The sequence below is a fragment of the Pantherophis guttatus genome, chromosome 2 (genome assembly GCF_059756535.1).
Source record: "Pantherophis guttatus breed Tessera chromosome 2, ASM5975653v1, whole genome shotgun sequence".
NCBI classification, from domain to species: Eukaryota; Metazoa; Chordata; class Lepidosauria; order Squamata; family Colubridae; genus Pantherophis; species Pantherophis guttatus.
The window spans coordinates 86,848,629-86,870,651 of record NC_142064.1 but is presented as its reverse complement, the minus strand read 5'-3'; the positions used below and the strand labels follow the sequence as shown (position 1 = coordinate 86,870,651).

Genomic DNA, 22,023 nt, shown 5'->3' with positions numbered 1-22,023 from the left:
ATTTCTAATTTATATTCCACTTTTATAACAAATATATTAATGTGTTATTTTGCTTTTCAACTGAATGAACTATGACTTGAGATTAGTTCCTTAATTACAAAATTTATTTATTTATTTATTATTTGAATTTTTATACTGCCCTTCTCCTGAGGGACTCAGGGCGGTGCACAGCCACAATAAAAGACAACATCTCCATAAAATTTAAAAACAGTTTAAAACATATTAAATAATTTGGCCCTTATATTAAAAACAAAAAAAACCTAAAACACCCATTAAAATTCGTTATTTAAGGCAGCCCAGCCTGTTGAAACAGTAAAGTCTTAAGGGCACGGCGAAAGGTACGTAGGTCAGGGATCATACGCATCTCTGGGGGCAATTCATTCCAGAGGGCAGGTATCCCCACAGACAAGGCTTTCCTCCTGGGGGTCGCCAGTCGACATTGTTTAGCTGACGGTACCCTGAGGAATCCCTCTCTGTGGGAGCAATTGATGCAATGCCTTTCATCTTTCATACTGTTTGCTTATCTCCTTTTCAGCTGTTGTTTTACATAAGTCTTGGGAATCTTTTCTTCCAGATTCCAAAACGTCTAAATTTAAGGTGTTAACATAGGGGATCAATTCCTATTTTCGTCTGGTTAAATTTTTACATACAAACACACATACAACACACACAGTTGAGCCTTGCAAGAGCAAGATCCTAATTCTCCCTCAGAGCACAGACTTTAAAGGACAGGCCGAGCTATAGAAAACAGAGCCAAAGGCTTCTTAAGGCCTCACTAGGAGGCAATTTGAAGAGAGGTAATGTTATCTTATAATTCTTCCTTCCAAAGCTTTTTCTTCTTCTTCTTCAGAAATACTTAAGGATTCAGCTGAGCTGAAGAGAGAGAAGCTTACTTAGGTCTCAGCTGGTTTGTCACAGCCTTATTGACTCAAAAGCAACCGTTGAAACAGTTTAGTCGCATGAGATCAAATCTAATTAGAATGGTAAGATTATATGTCTATGGGCCTAGCAATAGTACGTGAAATGAAGCCTGTGTGGCCAGCAGAATTGTGCAAGTTAAATGAGTACTACACTTAAATAGGACTTAAGCTGCATTGCTTGCAGCTTTTTAAAATTAAAATTGTTACTTTACCAAGGTGTGTAATCCTGTTTTATCTATAGTACCATGGGAGGTTTGAAATTATAAAGCTAATTGTGAATGCGCTAGCTCTAGCATTCACAGTTGTACCACATGAAATGTTTAGTGGGTTACTTATAGCATTGGGTGAGTGTTTAAAGTACCAACAGTCCTGGTTTAGCAACCACAATGGGGACTGGTAACTCAGTCGTCAAGCAAAAAGCAGTCATTACTGAAACTGCAACTGTGCTTCTGATTTTACTTCAGCTTTCCTTTGCTTTTTAGTCCTGCAAGTCATAAATACGATTGGTTGTAAAGTTACTTTTTTGACACCATCGTAACAATGGCTAAACAAGGCAGTTGCTAAATGATGACTGCCTGTACTGTTCCTACTACTAACAACCAATATGGAAACAGGCTTTTAGAATTAGGAGTAACACTCGTTTAATATATCTAGCAACACAATCCTATCCTAGCAAAAATCTTTCCAGGGAGTTTTGGGATTTTCTGCTTTTTTTGAAGAGCATTCAATCCTGAATTGTGAGATTCAGAGAGCAGCTTTTTCAAGGAATGGAATGGGGAAAACAAACAAAAAACAAAAAATTCTACCACCCTCTCTCATCCTAGAACCTTTTTCATTCATTGAAACCTATCTCACCTCGTGCCTAGAATTATATAAGTGACATAGTTGTTACCTGTCTGTGGTTTAACTCCTGGGCTGTGGTTTATCTGTTATATTGTGTTACTCTATTGCTTTTAAATGTTGTCATATGTCCAGAGCCATTCTTGTGAAAGATTGAGTTATAGAAACCAACCAAATCCAAATAAATACATAAAAGAGCCCTTACAAAATAAAGCAGGTAATATGAAAGAGGCCTCTCTTTATCTTGCAGATATTTCTGCCTTAGGCAGATTGGTGCTAATTAGGTTGAGAAAATAATGATCTTTCATATACTCTAAAACTGTGGTTCTTAAAGGGGGCAATATGGGCTTATCCTGAATGTAATGAAACAGTTTATAATTGCTTGTTTGTAAATTGAGGATTCATTTTGGGATTACTACTGCCCAGACCTTTAAGTAAAACAACAGTGTCTGTGATATTTTTGTCCAGGTAGTGACGTTATTTGAGACTGGGAAAACTGAATGATATACCGGTAATTTCAGAACTACTGCTCTACTGTGTGTGTGTGTGTTGATTTTTTATCATGTAATGCAAAAATTACAGGATTTTGGTACACACTGTAATAAGGTGTTTTATCTGCTTTTCTTCTGCCTAAAATGGTTGCTTTCACCAAAAAAGCATTTATCAATACGATGAGGAGTGGAAGAAACTTTAGCTTTGCAACTGGACTCAAATGATTACAAGTGGTTTTTTGGTCTAAAGCAGAGGTCCCCTGGACCACAGACCGGTACCAATCCGTGGCTTATTAGGAACCTGGCGGCACAACTGGAGGTGAGCAGCCAGTGAGCAAGTAAAACCAAAACCATCACCCCACCCCCGGTCCATGTGAAAATTGTCTTCCATGAAACCAGTCCTTGGTGCCAAAAAGTTTGGGGATTGCTGATCTAAAAGCTGCATGTAGCTATGACTTTCTTTTTTAAGATTAATTACCGTTCCCAAAGGAGGCTGATGTCTTGGAGACTTTTCTTTCTAAACAGTTTTTTTCACCATAGTATGGAAATGGTGTGCCATTGCTACTTTCTTGGATTTTTTTTTTAATTTTTCAGATTAATTTACTGCCCTGACATTTTCTGGTAGTTTGGAATCCAAATACTAACAGATCCAGTCCTGCGTAGTTGTTTTTTTTTTCACAGAACCATTTCCCATTGCCAAAACCTGCCATTTTACCAAAAGTTGCCTACACCTTCAATTTAATATATATGTTAGCTTTGTATTCTAGCAATAACAATAGACAGTAGAAATCTTTCTTCTAAAGAAAGAATTATAAAATTCTAATATTAGGCTTGTACTGAAAAAGGAAGAGGGTTGTAATTAGCATTTCTTTCTTTCTACCATAGTTAGTATATTAATTAAAATCAAAATTGTGAAGCATTTTGAAGCTCTTTAATAAGGGTGCCTAACTGGTAAAATAAAATGGGGGGATGATGACCATGAGTCTGATTAGGAATTAATTCATAGTTTAGAGCAAAGTTCTCCAACCCCTGGTCCACAGACGGCTATCAGTCTGCAGCCTGATGGCAACCATTCTGCGCAAGCAGTGGGCAAGTACGGGAAGCTCCATTTCCACAAGCGGCATGCATGCATGCAACTATCCCTTCCCTCCACCGTCACTGCTGCTGGTCCGCAGAGCCATAAAGATTGGGGCCCACTGGTTTAGAGTTATATATATCAGCCCAATAAACTTGGGGATCATTTACTAGCCTTCTTTTCTATATATAAAAGGAAAGAATGCAAAGCATTTGGTCCTTTTTTAACAAATATATATAGTATATATCTAAATACACTTTCTTGGTTGTCAACATATTTAAATCAAAAAAATTTATCTAGCTATCATAGCTTACAGTTTCCTCTGGTTTCTTCCAGTAACATAAAAGTTAGTTAAGTATTGTGCTTCCACAAACACTTTTTCAAAGACTTTTAACATTGATTTAGGTTCTATATGTCCTATTATGCTTATCAAATTGTCAAATTTTATTTAATGTAAATGGTAGAACGTTCTTCATGAAATAATTGAAAATTAAAATCATACTGACCGTATATGTCCATGCATCAAGGATGCTGCAAATTAACTTTATATTAATTCATCCCAATTCTGTCTTAAAAGTTCTTGCCATATCATATACAATCATGTTGTCTGTCTCCAAAATCCCATTAAGCCTTTCTGCAACTGCAGAAGCAGTATAGGAAATTAAGCAATAATAATTTTTCCTAATAAAAATGATTTAATTGTCTTCTTGATTTTGTATGATAAAAGATCTATTAGAAATTGCAATGTGTAAAAGGTAATGGTACATAATTTATGTACTGGATGTACATCTTTTCTATTTTCTTATTTCAGACAGTTAAATTTGAAAATGTATCACAAAATGAGAAATACTATGTTTTCACCTGTGAAGTTCCATGCAATCGACTATTCTTACGAGGTATGCTATCAAAGTTCTAAATGTCTTGGAATTTCAAAAATATAATCGGAATAGAAGTAGAAGAGAAAGCAAGTAATTAAGTTATTTCTCATTATGTTAATAGTAATTTTAATAAAATTAATAATTTCATTAATAAAAATAATTGTATTAGACTGATTTTTTTGTGTTTGGTAATGTATTGTATGCAAAGAACTATTTATGTGATCATATAAAATTATATCGTTTTAAGAAATATGGCAGGGTATTGAAAGAGTATGTTTTTGTTATTTAATGGGGTGATTCGGGAGGGACAGACCCCGAAATCATGGACAGAAGCACTAATAACTCTTTTGCCAAAGGACGATAGTGACCTATCTCAGATTCAGAACTATAGGCCCATCTCGCTCCTTAACGCAGATTATAAATTATTTGCAGCAGTTTTAGCAGAGAGACTCAAAGGGTTTCTTAACCAATTTATACATGAAGACCAAAATGGCTTCTTATCAGGCAGACAGATTAGAGACAACGTAAGAATAGTTATGAATGTTTTGGAATACTACGAAACCCATATTGATAAACAACTGGCCCTGGTATTCATGGATGCACATAAGGCCTTTGATCATGTGAACTGGAGCTTTTTAATAGGTTTACTGCAACATATGCAATTTGGAGAAAGATTTATTTGGGCAATCCGTGCAATTTACTCGAAGCAGACTGCTAAAATTTCAATTAATGGTGATGTATCTGGTCAAATTGATATTGAGAAAGGAACTAGACAAGGGTGTCCGCTTTCCCCGTTGTTATTTATTCTGTCATTAGAACCCTTACTGAGGGAAATTAGACGTAATACGGGGATAAAAGGTCTTTATATCCAAAATCAACAATATAAGGTGCAGGCTTACGCTGATGACTTAGTATTTATATTAGAAGATCCGTTAATATCGGGACCGTGTCTGACCCAGGAAATAGAAAAATATGGTAAATTGGCGGGATTAAAAATCAATAGGAAAAAAACTAAAATTATTGCCAAAAATCTGACAGTAAAGCAAGGGAAAGAATTAGAAGCGAATTTGGGGTTCCAAATTGTAAATAAACTAAAATATCTAGGTATTATTATATCAGCCAAATGCTCCACGATCAAAGAAGACAACTATCTGAACCTTCTCAAGAGAACAGGTCAGGATCTAGAGAAGTGGAAGAACATGCAGATATCCCTACTAGGTAGAACAGCAATTATAAAAACTTACATACTCCCGAAATGGATATACCTATTCTATACAGCACCAGCTAGATTGGATAATAATTTTTTTAAAAAACTAAATTACTATGTCCTTAAATTCATTTGGCAAAATAAAAAACCCAGAATCAAACTTAAAATGCTTCAAGAGCTTAAAGAAAGAGGAGGATTTGGTGTTCCAAAATGGGAATACTACTATCAGGCTGCAAATTTAGTCTGGATCAGGGATTGGATATTGTTGAGAAGAAGGAGGTTGTTCATCTTGGAAGGGGAGGGGCTACATCAAGGTTGGCATTATTTTCTTTGGCAAAACAAAATCCCAAAGCACAGGTGCCTTGCAGGACAGTATGTGAGGAATATTCTAATTGAGTCCTGGAGGAAAATTAAGGGTAAATTCTTCAATCCCCTCTTGGCTGGTCCCACTCGAAGCTATAACGTATAGGCCTCTATATAACAAAGAAAATCACCTCTCTTACTGGGAACTTTTGGACCCCCATGGTAGTCTGAAATCAAGAAATGAGTTGGAGTTGCAGGGAAGACAACTGGATTGGTGGGCTTATGCCCAAATTTGCTCGAAATTTAAAAAAGATAGGGAACAAGATGGTATTAATTTGAATCAGCATGATCTGGACAATATCATTCTAGGAAAAGAGGACAAAATGTTATCAAGGATATATAAACTTTTAATAGACTATTGGATAGGGGATGAAATAGTTAAAGACTCTATGATTGCCTGGGGGAGAAATATTGGCTATCCAATTGATATGACAAAATGGGAAGAAATCTGGCTTAAACATATGAAATTCCTATGGGCAACATCATACAAAGAAAATGTGTACAAGATGCTGTATAGATGGCACCTTCCACCTGCTCGTCTTTCTAAAATGTATTCAAATCTCTCACCAAACTGTTGGAAGTGTGGGGAGATTGGCACCTATTTCCACATGTGGTGGACCTGCTCCAGGACGACTGAATTCTGGAAAATTATACAGGCATGGATCATGGAAATCACAGGTTATAACCTAATTCTGAAACCAGAGTACTATCTACTGAACATCAGGCCAGACAACATAGGCACAAATATATGGTGTCTGTGTGTATTTATCACCACGTCAGCAAGAATATGTTTCGCCCAACATTGGAAGGGGAAAGACCTGCCGGCTGAAGATTTGATTTTGGAGAAAATTTTGGATTATGCGGAAGCCGACAGGCTGACTAAAGCATTGAGAGATCAAAAGGATTCCGTATATTTCCAGTGTTGGGACAAATGGTACGTTTGGTTGAACAACAGACGCCCAAAAAGTCAAGTATAACCAGGATTATGTTTAATATATGTTAAATCTGACTGAAGCCTACATACCGTAGAAAGTGTAAATATCATGTAAAGTTCCTGTCGCGATCATTTGTTTGACTATTTCTTTTTTTTGATGTATTGTTTTAAATACGGTCGACCCCGAGGCACCTTGCTTGTGGGGTGCCACAAGGGTCGGTCCTCTCGCCCCTTCTGTTCAACATTTATGTAAAGCCGCTGGGTGAGATCATCCGTGGCTTCGGGGTGGAGTTCCATCAGTACGCTGATGACACCCAGCTGTACATCTCCACCCCAGGCCACCCCAATGATGCCCTTGAAGTGATGTCCCAGTGCCTGGAGGCCGTGCGGGCCTGGATGGGGAGAAACAGGCTCCGACTCAACCCCTCCAAGACCGAGTGGCTGTGGCTTCCGGCGTCCCGATATAGCCAGCTAATGCCATCGCTGGCTATTGGGGGTGAATCACTCGCCCCCACGGAGAGGGCTCGTAACTTGGGCGTCCTCCTGGATGCACGGCTGTCTTTGGAAGATCATTTGACGGCCGTGGCCAGGGGGGCTTTCTATCAGGTTCGCCTGATACGCCAGTTGCGCCCCTTTCTAGATCGGGACTCCCTACGCACAGTCACTCAGGCACTCGTCACTTCCCGCCTGGACTACTGCAACGCTCTCTACATGGGGCTCCCTCTGGGGTGCACCCGGAGGCTCCAGCTGGTCCAGAACGCGGCCGCGCGGGGGATTATGGGGGTGACGAGGCGCTCCCATGTGACACCTCTCCTGCGCGAGCTGCACTGGCTCCCGGTGGTCTTCCGGGTGCGCTTCAAGGTGTTGGTGACCACCTTTAAAGCGCTCCATGGCTTAGGGCCGGGGTACTTACGAGACCGCCTTCTGCCACCAATAGCCTCCCACCGGCCAGTGCGCTCACACAGAGTGGGCCTCCTCAGGGTGCCGTCCGCCAGACAATGTCGGCTGGCGACCCCCAGGGGGAGAGCCTTCTCTGTGGTGGCGCCCACCCTCTGGAACAACCTCCCCCCAGAGTTACGTACAATAACAGACCTCCGGATTTTTCATCGGGCCCTGAAAACCCATTTATTTCAACTAGCTGGGCTGGCTTGAGTCAAATTTTAAACTGATTTTAAATTGGAATTGTTTTAATTACGGCCAAAAGATTTAATTATTTTAATCAGTTTTTAGATTTTGTATGTTTTGTATGTATGTCTTGTTTTTATTTTGGCTGTTCACCGCCCTGAGTCCTATATTGGAGAAGGGCGGTATAGAAATTTAAACAAATAAATAAATTTAAACAAATAAATAAATAAATAAATAAATAAATAAATAAATAAAGAGTATGTTTTTGTAACATCTGTGTATCTTACTTAAGAATACACTTCGATGGAGACATTTTTTTATATATATCCTTTTTTTGGGGGGAACATATTGAGAGTGGGGAAGTATTAAATTTATTTTATTTTGCTCTAATGTATAGAGAAACTAGCCAGCATAACCCTATCCAAATAAAAAAATGTACATATGCTAAATCATTCTATTTAATATTATAATGAGAGCTATAGTCTTAAATATACCCAACTAAAAAGCAAGCCCACTAAACATAGTTAGCCTTATTTTAAAATTAACATATAAAAGTTACGAAATACCCCAGTGTGACTTAAATTTTAGCTTTACCGATCTATGAAAATTAGGACCTAGGTGTGAATTTCTGCATTAAAATTGATTTAAATGGAATTTGGAAAGGCTTTACTCAGGATCATGTGATCTATTTTCCTTCTGCAGAAACTGGCAAAAGAGAGAATTACCTTTCAGTTGTTATCAATTCACTTCCCTTTTAGTTTATATCAGGATATACATTACTATCATGATGGAAAATTGGCTGATAATAAATATAGAAGACCCTGGACAAGAGGTATGTAATATCTAACTTTCGCTTTTTATATGTTTTAAATGTAATAGCTTTGCTGCAAGAGAAAGTCAGTATATTATCAACTTGTGGAAGAAATACACTTTTCTCAATAGGCTATAACAGCCCATAACTCCCACATAATTGAAATAATTGTTCAGGATACAATATAGCTATTCTAATTTATATAAAGATCTAGATGGTAGCCACTCTGCTATTTTTTAAAAGAGCCATCCACTACGCCTTTGGTGGAGGAGAATGAGCCCCCTTGCTTTGTTTTCATCCGATCTGTCCTTGCTATCTTGCCCTCTTTTATCTTGATTTTTTCCCCTTTTATTAGTTTTATAGATATTGTAATTTCTTTTCATTGCTGTGATGCTCTGATAACTGACTGAGCTAACTTTAAGATATGAGATTCTATCTCCAACCATTCTACTTATTTCACAGGATATCCGCTATTTTGTTCTAATGTATAGAGTCACTAGACAATAGACACTATTTGTCTATTATGTCTTCTAGTATCATCCATCCATTACTGAGCCAATGTCCTCATTATTGTTATTTTGGCCCTACCAATGGCTCTAGAAGATTTTGCAAATCACTAGTGGGGTTTCGGCCTTAATTTTTTTTAAAAAAAATTGTTTACAGTCTGTATTCCATGAGCAAAGGCAAAGCCCAGAGTTGTAAACACAGAGCTTGTACTAGTTTTATGCATAAATTATGTACTACAAATTGATTCTTAAATATGGAATTAGTAAGAGATATTGGCTAAGACTCTAAACTATGTTGTTACAGTAGAACAAAACATTGTGCAGATTAAAGCATCAGAGATAGCATCTATGCCGGGAACAAGAAAAACAAGATACGTAGGAAGATGGCTGCAAATTTATATTTATATAATACACTATCACTTGCTACTTCTTATATAGTGATTAGCTTAGCTATCCTGATTTTACAGATGGGTAGACTAAGGGATTCAGGTTGCCAATGAATACACTGCTGTTTTTATTTTTTTCTCTCTCTAATTTTTTTTTTTGTTGTTGTCCTTACTTGCTTTCCCTGAACTTCTGTAGAATTTGAACCATTCAGCAATTTTAATGAAATACTGTTTTCAGACATGCATTTTGATATGCATTCAGAATGGCTCATTATAGTAATTTTGTGGGAAAAGCAAACAACACCATTCTATAACTATCAACCCTTCATTTTTTAACAATCTCTTTAGTGGGACAAGCAGTTTTATATACTCTGCTTTTATTAATTTAAGAATTGTATTGTGTTGACTACTGTACTGATACTCATTGTCCTTTCTACCTGTTCATTTGCAACTGCACAAAATGTGCAGATTTAAAAAAAATAAGTTATATCTCCAGAATTTCAGAATATTATAATATCTTGATTTTGAGATTTGCTCCACACCAGAAAAATGATATTTTTACAATGTGTAGAATCTCTGTAAATACTGTGAACATTACTCAAATCAGCTATACCACCTATTTCTCTACCTCGAGAATTCCTTAGACTATCTTCATTATAATGTTTATTTCATTATAATGAAATAATGAAATCATTATTTCATTTTAAGATTCCTCCTTGAAAGATAAATAAAGAAATAAATAAATAGTTACTTGTTATTTTTTTCTGACTGTTTTCTTTTTTGGCTCTAGCTTCAGCTGATTCCACTGTGATGAATATTTCAGTAGCTGATATTTGGAAAAAATGTCTCTTCACTGAAGATTTCTTAGAAAAGTGAGTCTTTTAAGTTGGAAGCGACAATGTTGCGTCCCAAAATTAGGGATTTTCCGAATGAAGGTGCCAGCAGCCTGATAATGGGACAAAGATTATTTCAGGTTAGATAAATGCTGTTTCAAGGCAGCAAATACTAATTCAGAAACAGCACAGTATTGCTGCCTTGTGTTTGAGGCAGAAATTCATGCTCCTGTTGGAGAAGATCCTTCACTTGTCCTAACTTTTGGTATCTGGTGGTAGGGTCAGCTGGTGTAGTTTTAGAAAGTCTAATTGCAGCATTACTACCATGCCAAAATTAAGGATTGGGAATGTAACAAGACTTGTTGCCTTGATAAATGGTAGGATTTTTAGTGTATTAACCTTCTCTTCTACTTATTAAACTACCTTATGTGCTAGTTCTATAGCAGTGGTGGAATCTGGACTGAAGGGAAAGGAGGAGTGAAAAGACTGATTCGCCTTGAATTGTTGAGGGGGAAAAGCAGCAGGAAGCAATCCTCCCTAAATCTTGAAATGCTTATTTAGCAGTTTCTGTAGTGGTGCATTATTAGTCTGGTGAGTCAGTAGGCAAGTAGCAATGAACATATTCTGATCAATTCCTTGTGTCATCCTAGTTCCCTGTGCCTAACAGTAGCCTTCTTCAAAGGAAGCAATTCAAACATTGTCAGAAATCTGGCAATATTTTGTTTGAGTTTTTAATGATTTAAAATTATTTGTAGGTGACAATAATTACGATACTGCTTCTCATTTTAGAACATAGAATAATAGGATTAGAAGGGACCTATGCTATTCTAGACAAATTGTGTCCAGTCTCTTCTTGAAAAATCTCCAATAACGGAGCACTCACAACCTCGATTCCACTTATTAATTACTCTTACTGTCAGAAAATTTCTTCTTGCTTCTAGGTTGGATCTCTCTTTAATTATCTTTGACTCATCATTTCTTGTCTTGCATTCTGATAGACAACGTTGTGCTTGTTTATAAACTTTTGTAAATATAACAATAGCACTTAGACTTAATATCATTTATTACAGTCAATGCTTTCCACATATCACAGTCTCTACTATTACCTTTTCTAAAATTCCTTGTGTCTATAAATCTTACTTCAATTCATATTTTAATTCTAAGTGTATACAACATATTCCTCTTTCATTTCTTTCTCCAATAGCACTTAGACTTATATACGGCTTCATAGTGCTTTACAGCCCTCTCTAAGCGGTTTACAAAGTCAGCATATTGCCCCCAACAATCTGACTCCTCATTTTACCAATCTCGGAAGAATGGAAGGCTGAGTCAACTTTGAGCCTGGTGAGATTTGATCTGCCAAACTGCTGGTAGCCGGTGATCAGCAGAAGTAGCCTGCAGTACTGCACTCTAACATATTTGTATAAGAGATAACATACATCTCTAATTTCAAAATTATTATTTCAAAAAGAATTTTAAGAGTTTTCAAACTCTGTTCTAAGAAAATGTGACTTTCTCAAACACTTCTTAATGGAATTCCTAAATTCTTTATCTTAATCTATAATCTGCTAGGCATAATAGCATTGGATGAATTCTTTGTATAGTAGATTTCCATTTTAAGTGGAACCCCCATTTTGACTTTTTTTAACACTTAATTGTCAGAAGAGTTTAAATAGGGTTTTACTTCCCAGAGAAAGTAGCACAAAATAGTATAATATACATTTAAAACTTAGCGAATTGTGCTTGTGATAGCACGTATACTGTACAAAAGAAGAAAGAACAGGTCTCCTTTATGCTGCATTTAAACACATGCTCATTCATCTCATTTTACAGACACAGTTGCTAAGGAAAGGAGAGGCTTTAATATCACCCCTTCAGGTAAAGATTGCTGAAAGCTTCCAGACAATGGTGCTTCTGACCATTGGAGGAAATGTCACCTTTTTGTTATCTCACCAAATCCTCACACCAGGACTCACCAAATCCTGGTTTGTAGTTGTGACCTATCTTTGTGCCAGGGCCATTTATACTTGGATGTGGAAACAAATGCTTCTTTAGAAATCCCAATTTATCACTACTTTGCACTTCAAGCAGCAGTCTATATTCCCATTTGAAAAGATTCCTGCCTTCTCCCACCCCATCCCATCCCATCCTACCTCCTAACTGTTTAGCTCCATTTATAGCAATATGGTTGCATGCTCCAGGAAAGGTAGCTAAATACAGAATTGGTGTATGCCATGGCCTAGAGCCATTAGGAGTCAGGCAATATATAAATGGTATTAATACATTAATAAATTATGTATATAAATGTTATATTTATTACAGAGTCACATCATTTTCTATTATCCCAGAATTCAGGACATATAATAATGCTTTTAATTTATAGAAAGACAGTTTATCTTCAATGTTAAGAAGATATCTTATGGTAAAAGTAGTTTAAATTGGCAATGGTTGACTTCCATATGCTGGACATGCTCATTTAGGCAGAGGTTGATATCCCTCTTCAAGGGTGCTTTAATTTAGACTCATATCCTGAGGGAGAGATTGGATGGTATGATTTAAATGATCTTTTCCATATTTATGACATTGATGACATTTCCCAAAGCAGTTTGAAGCAGGCCTGCTCTTGTTTTCACTCCTGCCAGTATTGTTATCTTCAGAACATACTGAGAATACAAAGAGCCAAATAGGGCCATTGCACATGTTCATCTTATAGTCAGTCACTCCTTCATGCATATGAGATCTCTCAGCCCCCCTTGCTCTCTACCTGGGTGTTCCAAGTAGATGTGTCTAGAGCAGAAGTGTCAAACTCGCATCGTCACAGCAGTGTCACGTGACTTATCGTGATTTTTTTTCCCTCTTCGCTAAACTGGGCGTGGCCGTGACTAGCCCAAGACGTATCTGGCCCATGGGCTGTGAATTTGACAGCCCTGGCCTAGAGCATACAAGATAGACAATGTAGATCAACAGTCAGAAAATTATTAGGAACACACTAATTGGAAAATTAGGGAAATAATTAGGAAATAACTTTCATCCAAACACTAAAGCAGGTCAGGTTTTGATGGAATACACAAAATCTAATTAATTCACAATGATAGCAAAACTGTATTTATTAATATGTACAGTTGCTCTCTCACACACTCATATGTTCATACCTACTTACCCACCTGTTTCTAAACTAGTAGGGTGTGTCAAATTTTTCAATTTTCAATTTCCAAACATTAGGGGTGCTCAAAAGTTGTGACATGTCTTGGGGATTGTAAAAATATTTTTACAATTACTTTAATATAATTTGGATGTGCTTGGTAAGTAACTACATAAATATCATACCTTTTTTTAACACTTTGTTAAACTTTTTGTTATCATTTTGTAGACTGCTAGACATTAACTAGACAGACAGAAGCCACCAAGTCTTGATCCAGGATAACTGCAAGAGTGGGTGGGCTTCAGGATCTTTTTATCACCCCAACTCTTGTTTTAATCTTTCACAAGGGTTTAGTAGTTGCACTTGGCTTGTTGCTTCACAAATCTGGTAGCTTTCAGTGGGATTAAGAGGTGCTTTCAGTATGCTCAGCATACAGTGTCTTTTTCCATCTTCTGGTGACATTTCTCCTTTAATCCTTATCTACTTCTCATCTACTTCCCAAAGGGATCTTTTTGATAAGACTCCTGGCTTTTGCATTCATGCCTGCTCCATTTTTATATTATGGTGTCTGAACTGCCAGTCTGGAGAAACAATAAATTACTACTACTTTTCATAACTACAGTACATTTTAATATATCTTTTGCAGAATTCTGAAAACTGTATCCTTGATAGGATACTTCACTTCATGAAGGTATATTTCTGCCTTATTTAGAGATATAGGTGCATCACTTCATTTTAATGAAATGTCAGAGTGGACCCAATCTACCTTGATTAATAAATCCATCCTGCTATCAGCAGCTGCTATGCACTGAAAGAAACTACTGTGACTAAACAAAGCAAAACAGCACAGTTAAATTATTCTATGGGTTAGAATCGAGGTACCTTCAGTTTAATAGCCAATGATGCAAGAGAATCTATGAAAATCTGCATAGCAAATTTCTTAGCAAGGTTTTCCAGAAGTGGTTTGCCATTGCCTCCTTCCTAGAGATGAGAGAAACTGGTTGGCACAAGGTCACCCAGCTGGACTTTCTCTCTAAGATAAAACTAAAACTAACAGTCTCTAGGTTTCTAGCCTGATGTCCTGACCACTATATCAAACTGGCTCTCAGAAGTAGAATGAAAATGTTTGTTTACCAATTATTAAAAGCCTGCCGAGAATTGTAAACGTCAAATGATACTACGTCAGCTCTGTACTTATATTCTTTTCCTGATTTCTTTCACCTGTATAGTTACAGGTTACAGCATTGACTGGTGGGAGGGGGGAAGGATTTCAATAAAGCTCATTCTTTATAGGTTACAAAACCTAGAACTCTTGTCTGGGTTCTTCCATAACAATTTTACTGTTCTTCAACTGGAATAATCAAAATTCCCTTAAGCCCAGTTACTTCTCATAAAAGGAAAAATATTAAAAACCAAACAGCCTAATATTTTCCACCATTCTTATTTTGTACTTATCAAAAGAAGAAAAAAATAGACAGATACCTGGACAATTTGAGTTAAACATTTGACCTGCCAAAAATAAATTGGTTGAAATGCTGAACACAACCAAAGATGTGGGACCACAGAGACTGGAACTACTTTTGAACTGGTACAAAGTCTATATGAGTTTGATTCTATCTTTACTAGGATGAACTAGATGTCATTATTATGAAGTTGCTTCGTAAGTAACTAACACAGCACATTGCAAATCTATCAGAAATAAGTAACCAGTACAGATCATTAATATATTTCAGGAACTAAAATATTTTAACTTTTCACTGTTCAGGAAGCCTGTTTCAAATATTGCCTTCCATACCCCTAATGAAGATGTTGAAATTATTCCAAGTTCAAATCCTTCTTCTCAAATCAGTACACAAGATTATATGCTTATGAAACTTGACAAGGGAGAACTGACTGATAGACATCGCTTGCAGGTGGATTATGTTCCAGTTGCACTTAAACAAGAAGGTAAATTTCATTCCATATTTCATATAGCCAAGACTTCTAAATACAAAATTCTACGTGCCTTATTAATTGTCTTCCTACATATAGCAGAATGGTTTAAAAAATTTTCCCAAAAAAAGGTATGTGTTTATATATGTTTAATTTTGTTTTATTACACTCTGAAAGCTGTGATAAACTTTCTTCTCCCTTTGAAGTAAAATTAGAGTCGCATTCTACTCTTCTCATTAGAGGACACTATTATTTTGTGACTATTGTGATTATTGTTCTTGGTTGGAAATCATAATGAGAGCCTGCTGAGGCTCTCACTAATATAATTAATTAAACCTAAACTCAAGATACCCTCTTAAAATGTGTGGATTTGGATGTGGGGAGACACATTGTAATTGCTTCAAAAGCTTAAACTTAAATGTAACATTGCTGACCCACTCTGCTTCGACCATGTTGGCTTGAAGACGCTCTTTTTAATCAGTCTCAAAAGACATGCCAATGTGGTGCAGACTTCCTTTCATCCTCAGCCAAGATTAGATACTTTTTTCTGAGCCAAAACTGAAGAAGGATTTTCCAACCTCTCCAGACAGAAACTTTATACAATGCATGATGATTGATTGTAACAGAAATGTTGACACAGCAAAGGTTGGGCTTATCCAAACTTCCATTAGTTACTTTTGGATGGTGTAGACACTCCCCTTTTCCAGTCATTTTCAGGAAGTAATAGATGGAAGGCAAGCTGGAGGGTGAAAGGAGAAGTAATTTATTCTCCTCTTCCATATTCTTCTCGCAGCATATCGACAGTCATATGTCAGCAGGCAGCATGGGGATTGAGAGTTTGCTGAAGCTGCTTCAGCCAGCACTTCTTTTTAATGCATTGTGCTGGCAGATGATGTGGGATCGCAGTTCTGACAATAGCAGGAGTCCTCTCACTTCTGCCGCTACCCTTTACCCATGCAATATTCTGGAAGATCCTCAGGAGATTCTGAGGAAAGAGTATGACTAAAATAATCTTAACTCTCAGTACCCCCATGTAGCATATTGAATGGGATACCAGCAGTCATGTGGATTAGGAATTTCCCACTAAAAAAGGAAGGAACCTCCCTTTATTAGTTTTCCACCTTGCCTCGTGGAGGTGGGGTTCTAGAGGCTAAAACTGAAATTTGGGATGGGTAAAGGTTTCCCAATACAGTAAAGAAAATCAGAAACTCTACATACCTTACAGATCAAGTTCTGACAGCTGGCTAAACCTGTCACTCTAAACTCTTGCCTCAGCTTCGGTCCATATTTGGGAGAGCAGTGTATGTTTTCCCTGCCAACAGGGACATGCACCAATTGCTACACTTGAACTTGGTTGATGCTAAACTGTTCAGACCGTACTACTCATTGCCTTCATTAACAAGAAAGAATAAAGGCCGACTCGTTCATGCTGGTATACTATGTGCTGTCTCACAGATTGGAGGATAGTGTGTTAAATCTACTGTCTGAGGGATTCATTTGTTTTAATAGGAATATGACTTCTGCCTAGTCTTAGCACAATAATACCACTGCCCAGGTGTTAAGGAAAAGAAATAGTTTTGAACGATAATTTGATAATAATTTAATCTTTTTAAAACTAAAGGAAAATGGACATGTGACTGACAAGAAAGAAAAGGGAAAAGGAATGTCTCATTCAAGATGTTCCACTAGACCACGGGTGGGCAAATGTGACTCTTTTACAATCTGTGGACTTCAACTCCCAGAATTCCTGAGCCAGCTTGGCTGTCTCAGGAATTCTGGGAGTTGAAGTTCACAGGTTGTAAAAGAGCCACATTTGCCCACCCCTGCACTAGACTAAAGATGTTTTTTTCCTTAGAAAAGATCTTTTTTTTCCTTAGAGCAACAAATCATCATACAACATTGCAAACATCTGTGAAGCTTCTCTCCAAAATCTGTTTGCCATGCTGTACTAAGCACTCCTGTCTGAGAAAAACAAATGTAAAACCTCCTTGGACTCACAGAATTAGTACCATAATTAGTATCAAAAGGCCACCCCAACGATGCCCTTGAAGTGATGTCTCAGTGCCTGGAGGCTGTGCGGATCTGGATGGGGAGGAACAGGCTCAGGCTCAACCCTTCCAAGACTGAGTGGCTGTGGTTCCCGGCATCCCGATATAGTCAGCTGACTCCATCGCTGACTATTGGGGGCGAGTCTTTGGCCCCCTCGGAGAGGGCACGCAATCTGGGAGTCCTCCTGGATACGCAGCTGTCCTTGGAGGAACATCTGACGGCTGTAGTCAGGGGGACCTTTTGTCAGGTTCGCCTGATTCGCCAGTTGCGACCCTTTCTTGATCGGGATTCCATGTGCACAGTCACTCATGCCCTCGTCACCTCTCGCCTGGACTACTGCAACGCTCTCTACATGGGGCTCCCCTTGAAGAGCACCCGGAGACTCCAACTGGTCCAGAATGCGACTGCGTGGGTAATTACGGGAGCTGCATGGCGCTCCCACATAACACCGCTCCTGCGCGAGCTGCACTGGCTCCCAGTGGTCTTCCGAGTGCGCTTCAAGGTGTTGGTTACCACCTTTAAAGCGCTCCATGGCATAGGACCTAGTTATCTTCGAGACCACCTGTTGCTACCGACAACCTCCCACCCACCCGTGCACTCCCACAGAGAGGGCCTCCTCGGGGTGCCATCAGCCAAACAATGCACACTGGTGACCCCCAGGGGGAGGGCCTTCTCTGTGGGGGCACCTACCCTATGGAACCTGCTGCCCCCAGAGATAAGGAGAATCCAAGACCTCGTGCCTTCCACCATGCCCTTAAAACTTTCTTTTTTCAGCAAGCCGGGCTGGCTTAACATATTTTTAAATATTTTTAATTGGTTTATCATTTTAAACTGGGGCCAAATTAATATATAGTCTTTTAATTGTTTTTAATGTTTGTATTGTATGTTTTTATCTGGCTGTACATTGCCCTGAGTCCCTCGAGAGAAGGTGCGGTATATAAATTCGAAATAAAATAAAACAATAAATAAATAAATAATTCTTTTAAACAAAGGAAATGAAATGAGGAACAGGAATATTTAATATCTGCCATGCAGTGTGTTCATAAATATTAATTAACTGTTCTTGAAAGTAAATATATTTTGATTGTAATTTTGTATTTCTGAAAAGATAGTAATTTTTAGCTCCAGGAATTAAGTTATGTAATGTGTCCAAAATACATATGCAGCCAATATAAATAGTTCACACATACAAACATACATATCTATGGTAAAAACGAGAAGAAAAAGGATGCAGAAATCTTTAACTTAGATTTATATGGTATTTTTCAATATGCAAAATGATTGATAAAGATGTCACCTTGATATTTTTCATTATTATATTATTAAGGTTTATATATTGAAGAAGAACTTGTTTTCACTAATAATTTGACACAGTCTGGTAAATCTCTACCTTCTCTACAAACACTCCTGAGTCGACTAAATGTTTTCCAAGTGCAAGATCCCCTTTTAAATTTTAAAGGTGACAGTTTCATGGAAGAGGACATATTGAGGTACTGCACTACTAAATGAGATGCAATAAGGGATATACATGATTATTATCTTAATTTCTGTTTTTGATTTTATTTCTACACATTTTGATGATTACTTAGGATGAAGTAACCATCACTTCAATAAATGTTTGTGACTTTTATTAATTATAGTAGCTTTAGTTAATTAACTGTAGTTTTACATACTGGCTATGCTAACAAGGAACAATAAACTAAAATTATGGGGAATTATTGTAAATATGCTACATGATACAGCTAGACTGTTACAATTTTTTTATATTCATTCTATTTAATGGCTCAAGAATGCAAATATTCAGTGGCTCAAGAATGCAACAGTGCTTATGTGTGACTCTTGAAGAAGCCATTTTCAGCCAAAGCTTCAATATCTGTCTTTTTTGGAAGAAAAAGCCCAGAATCCCAAGATTGGGGGGAAATTATTAACAAAATATTTATTTTTGTCTTATCCACAGTTACTAACATGAGGAGCCAAAGAGAAAAGAACAAACTGAATGCACTCATTAGTTAGTTGTTGCTTTCATTTAAGCCCTAATTTGATGCTCACCCAACACCATTAGTAGCAATGCTGACTGGGGATGATGGGAAATGCTGTTTGACATATCTAAAAGTACCAAGTAATGACAAACTGCTATATACAAATGACCCATTCATCCCTAAGAGGCTTATTTTCAAGTTGTGATTTGAGTGGAATGTGCTAACTTTAATGGATGAATAGGTAGATTCAGATTCAAACTGTAACTAATCATCAGTGAATTTCTAGTTTACTATATGAAGCAAAATTACAGTGTGCCTGTAGGAAAGGGGAAATACTGGATTTTAAAAATTTAATGAGATGAACTAGCTTCTGGGTTGTTCACAAACAGACAAGTGTTCCTGGGATATAATTTAAAAGTTCTTTAAATGTATGGAACATTTATTTAATGAAATTCATGTTGCTTTAACAATTAAGACATATTTCAACATTCCTATGGCTTAGAGCCGTGATGGCGAACCTATGGCCCGCGTGCCACAGGTGGCACACGGAGCCATATCGGTGGGCACGTGAGCTCAGCTCTGGGCACACATGCACACACCGGCCAGCTGATTTTCGGGCCTTCCAGGCCCACTGGAAGTCGGCAAGCAGGCCATTTCCGGCCTCCAGAGAGCCTCCAGGGAGGTGGAGAAGGTCATTTTCACCCTCCCCAGGCTCCTAGAACGGCTCTGGAGCCTGGGGAGGGCGAAAAACAGGCCTACCAGGCCCACCATGCTATCGCATGGCAAAAGCGGGTGGAGTGCGGGGGGGGTCATGCACACATGCACAGGGTGCATTGAATTATGGGTGTGGGCACACACGCGTGCGACCTCGCTGCACTCCCCCCGCTTTTGGCACGTGATGGCAAAAAGGTTAGCCATCACTGGCTTAGAGCAAAGTTTCCACTAAAATGTTTTATACTACATTATATATTATAAAGTATTACCACCTTCATCTTTCACCTTTGGGTGTTAATATATGAGAAATGTTTTCTAAATAATTAAAATGAAATCATATTCTAACCGCTTTTGAGGAAGATATATAAAGTGGCTATATGGCTATATAAAGTTGATAAAAAATATTCAATAACATTATGTTGATATTTACAGTATTTTTCTGTAACATGCCTTTACTTGTATATATTTGAGACTGCATATATTTAATACAATATATTAAATATATATCTGATTAACCTAGATTGTTTTCTTATCCTGTTTCTGCTGAATCTAAAAGTAGCTTCAAAATACCTCTGCTATATATTTGTGTTAGTTTGTTAGTCAAATATCTATGATGCCTAATAATGAATGTTAAAATGTTAACATAGCGTATCTTGCATTTTTGGAAGTAAATACTTCTGGAAACTTTTCTTTCCTCATTCCTCGTGTTTTGCTTACTTCTTATGAAAAACACTTATTGTATTTCTCCTGAAAAGAAATATTTAATGAATTATGAATTTTGGAAAATTCCTCCTTCCCCCAAACCAGCAGCCTTAAGCATAGTTGGATGGAGTATATATTATTAATCATGATTTTCCAACCTGGAAGTAGTTAAAAACTCATTCTCCAGATTAGAACAGATTATAGTGTAACATGCTTAACTTGTTTTACAAGTGGAAAACATGCCTCTGTATTACTATATTATTGCCGAACCAAATAATGCCTATTATAAAGTGTTATGCTTGTGCTTTCATTTTAAAAGGGAGTGCTTTACTTTCAAAATGAGTGTGACACCTCAAGAAAAAGGGATGGAATCAAGTGAAGATTTCTGCAAAGTTTGTTTAAAGGATGAAGAGGTATAAGAATGATTCAATAAATTGTGCAGAACATATCAAATCACTGTGCAGTTCTATTATAAATTAATTTTTTCACAGAAATGTAAAAGAAAATAGTGACAGACTGACAACAGAAAACAACATTCTCACAAAGTGTTCTTTAATCAAGTTAAAAAGGTATTGGATTACAGACATCTCAAAAAATGGATATTTTTATTTAGAACCAGGTTATTTCAAGTTTGTTAAGGTGGGACTTTTAAATTCTTATACTAACAAAATATGGTCAACCTGGGAAATAGCTATCTATTTTCCTGATATGGAGTCATGTGCAAATGTTCTGAATTATTAGTGTTTAATGAACTGTTATCAATAGTTTCCAAAGCTATTGTTCTTCTGTCTTCAGTGGAATATTCCTACTTCAGTAAAGCTCTCAGTATAGTTCATAAAGAGTTTTCTAAAAGTCAGCAAGTTTTAACGGTAACATAATGTTTTTTTGGAAGGGAAGCATACAGCTGGTGAAAATACTATTTAAATAATTTATTATTTTCTTAAATAAGAAAATATTTTTATTTAGTTCAGAACATTTAACCTACTTAAATCCTAGGTGATTTACATGATATATTAATAACTTTAAAAATTAATAAATCAATCCCATCATTAAAAATATGTTTTAAAAATATCCCTGCACCACAGACAATTTCAGGTTCTAAAAGCAAATTGGGAAAATGCATATGAGGCCTGAGT

The 22,023-nt window shown here is 37.2% G+C and overlaps 1 protein-coding gene across 2 annotated transcripts in view; it reads left to right on the top strand.

Annotated features, from left to right (window-relative positions):
• Positions 1-401: 401 nt before the first annotated feature.
• SHOC1 (shortage in chiasmata 1) overlaps positions 402-22,023 on the top strand; it is a 52,964-nt gene continuing 31,342 nt past the window's right edge. Inside the window, exons 1-8 of one of the 2 annotated variants that reach the window (XM_034410582.3) lie at positions 402-983; positions 2,418-2,570; positions 4,138-4,222; positions 8,536-8,665; positions 10,327-10,408; positions 15,277-15,458; positions 18,820-18,982; positions 21,207-21,300. In XM_034410582.3, coding sequence (XP_034266473.1) covers positions 4,154-4,222; positions 8,536-8,665; positions 10,327-10,408; positions 15,277-15,458; positions 18,820-18,982; positions 21,207-21,300 — 720 coding nt within the window. In that variant the 5' untranslated portion in view covers positions 402-983; positions 2,418-2,570; positions 4,138-4,153. Of the gene's footprint in view, positions 984-2,417; positions 2,571-4,135; positions 4,223-8,535; positions 8,666-10,326; positions 10,409-15,276; positions 15,459-18,819; positions 18,983-21,206; positions 21,301-22,023 lie in introns of those variants that run through there. The other variant, XM_087886344.1, reaches the window with a different exon arrangement.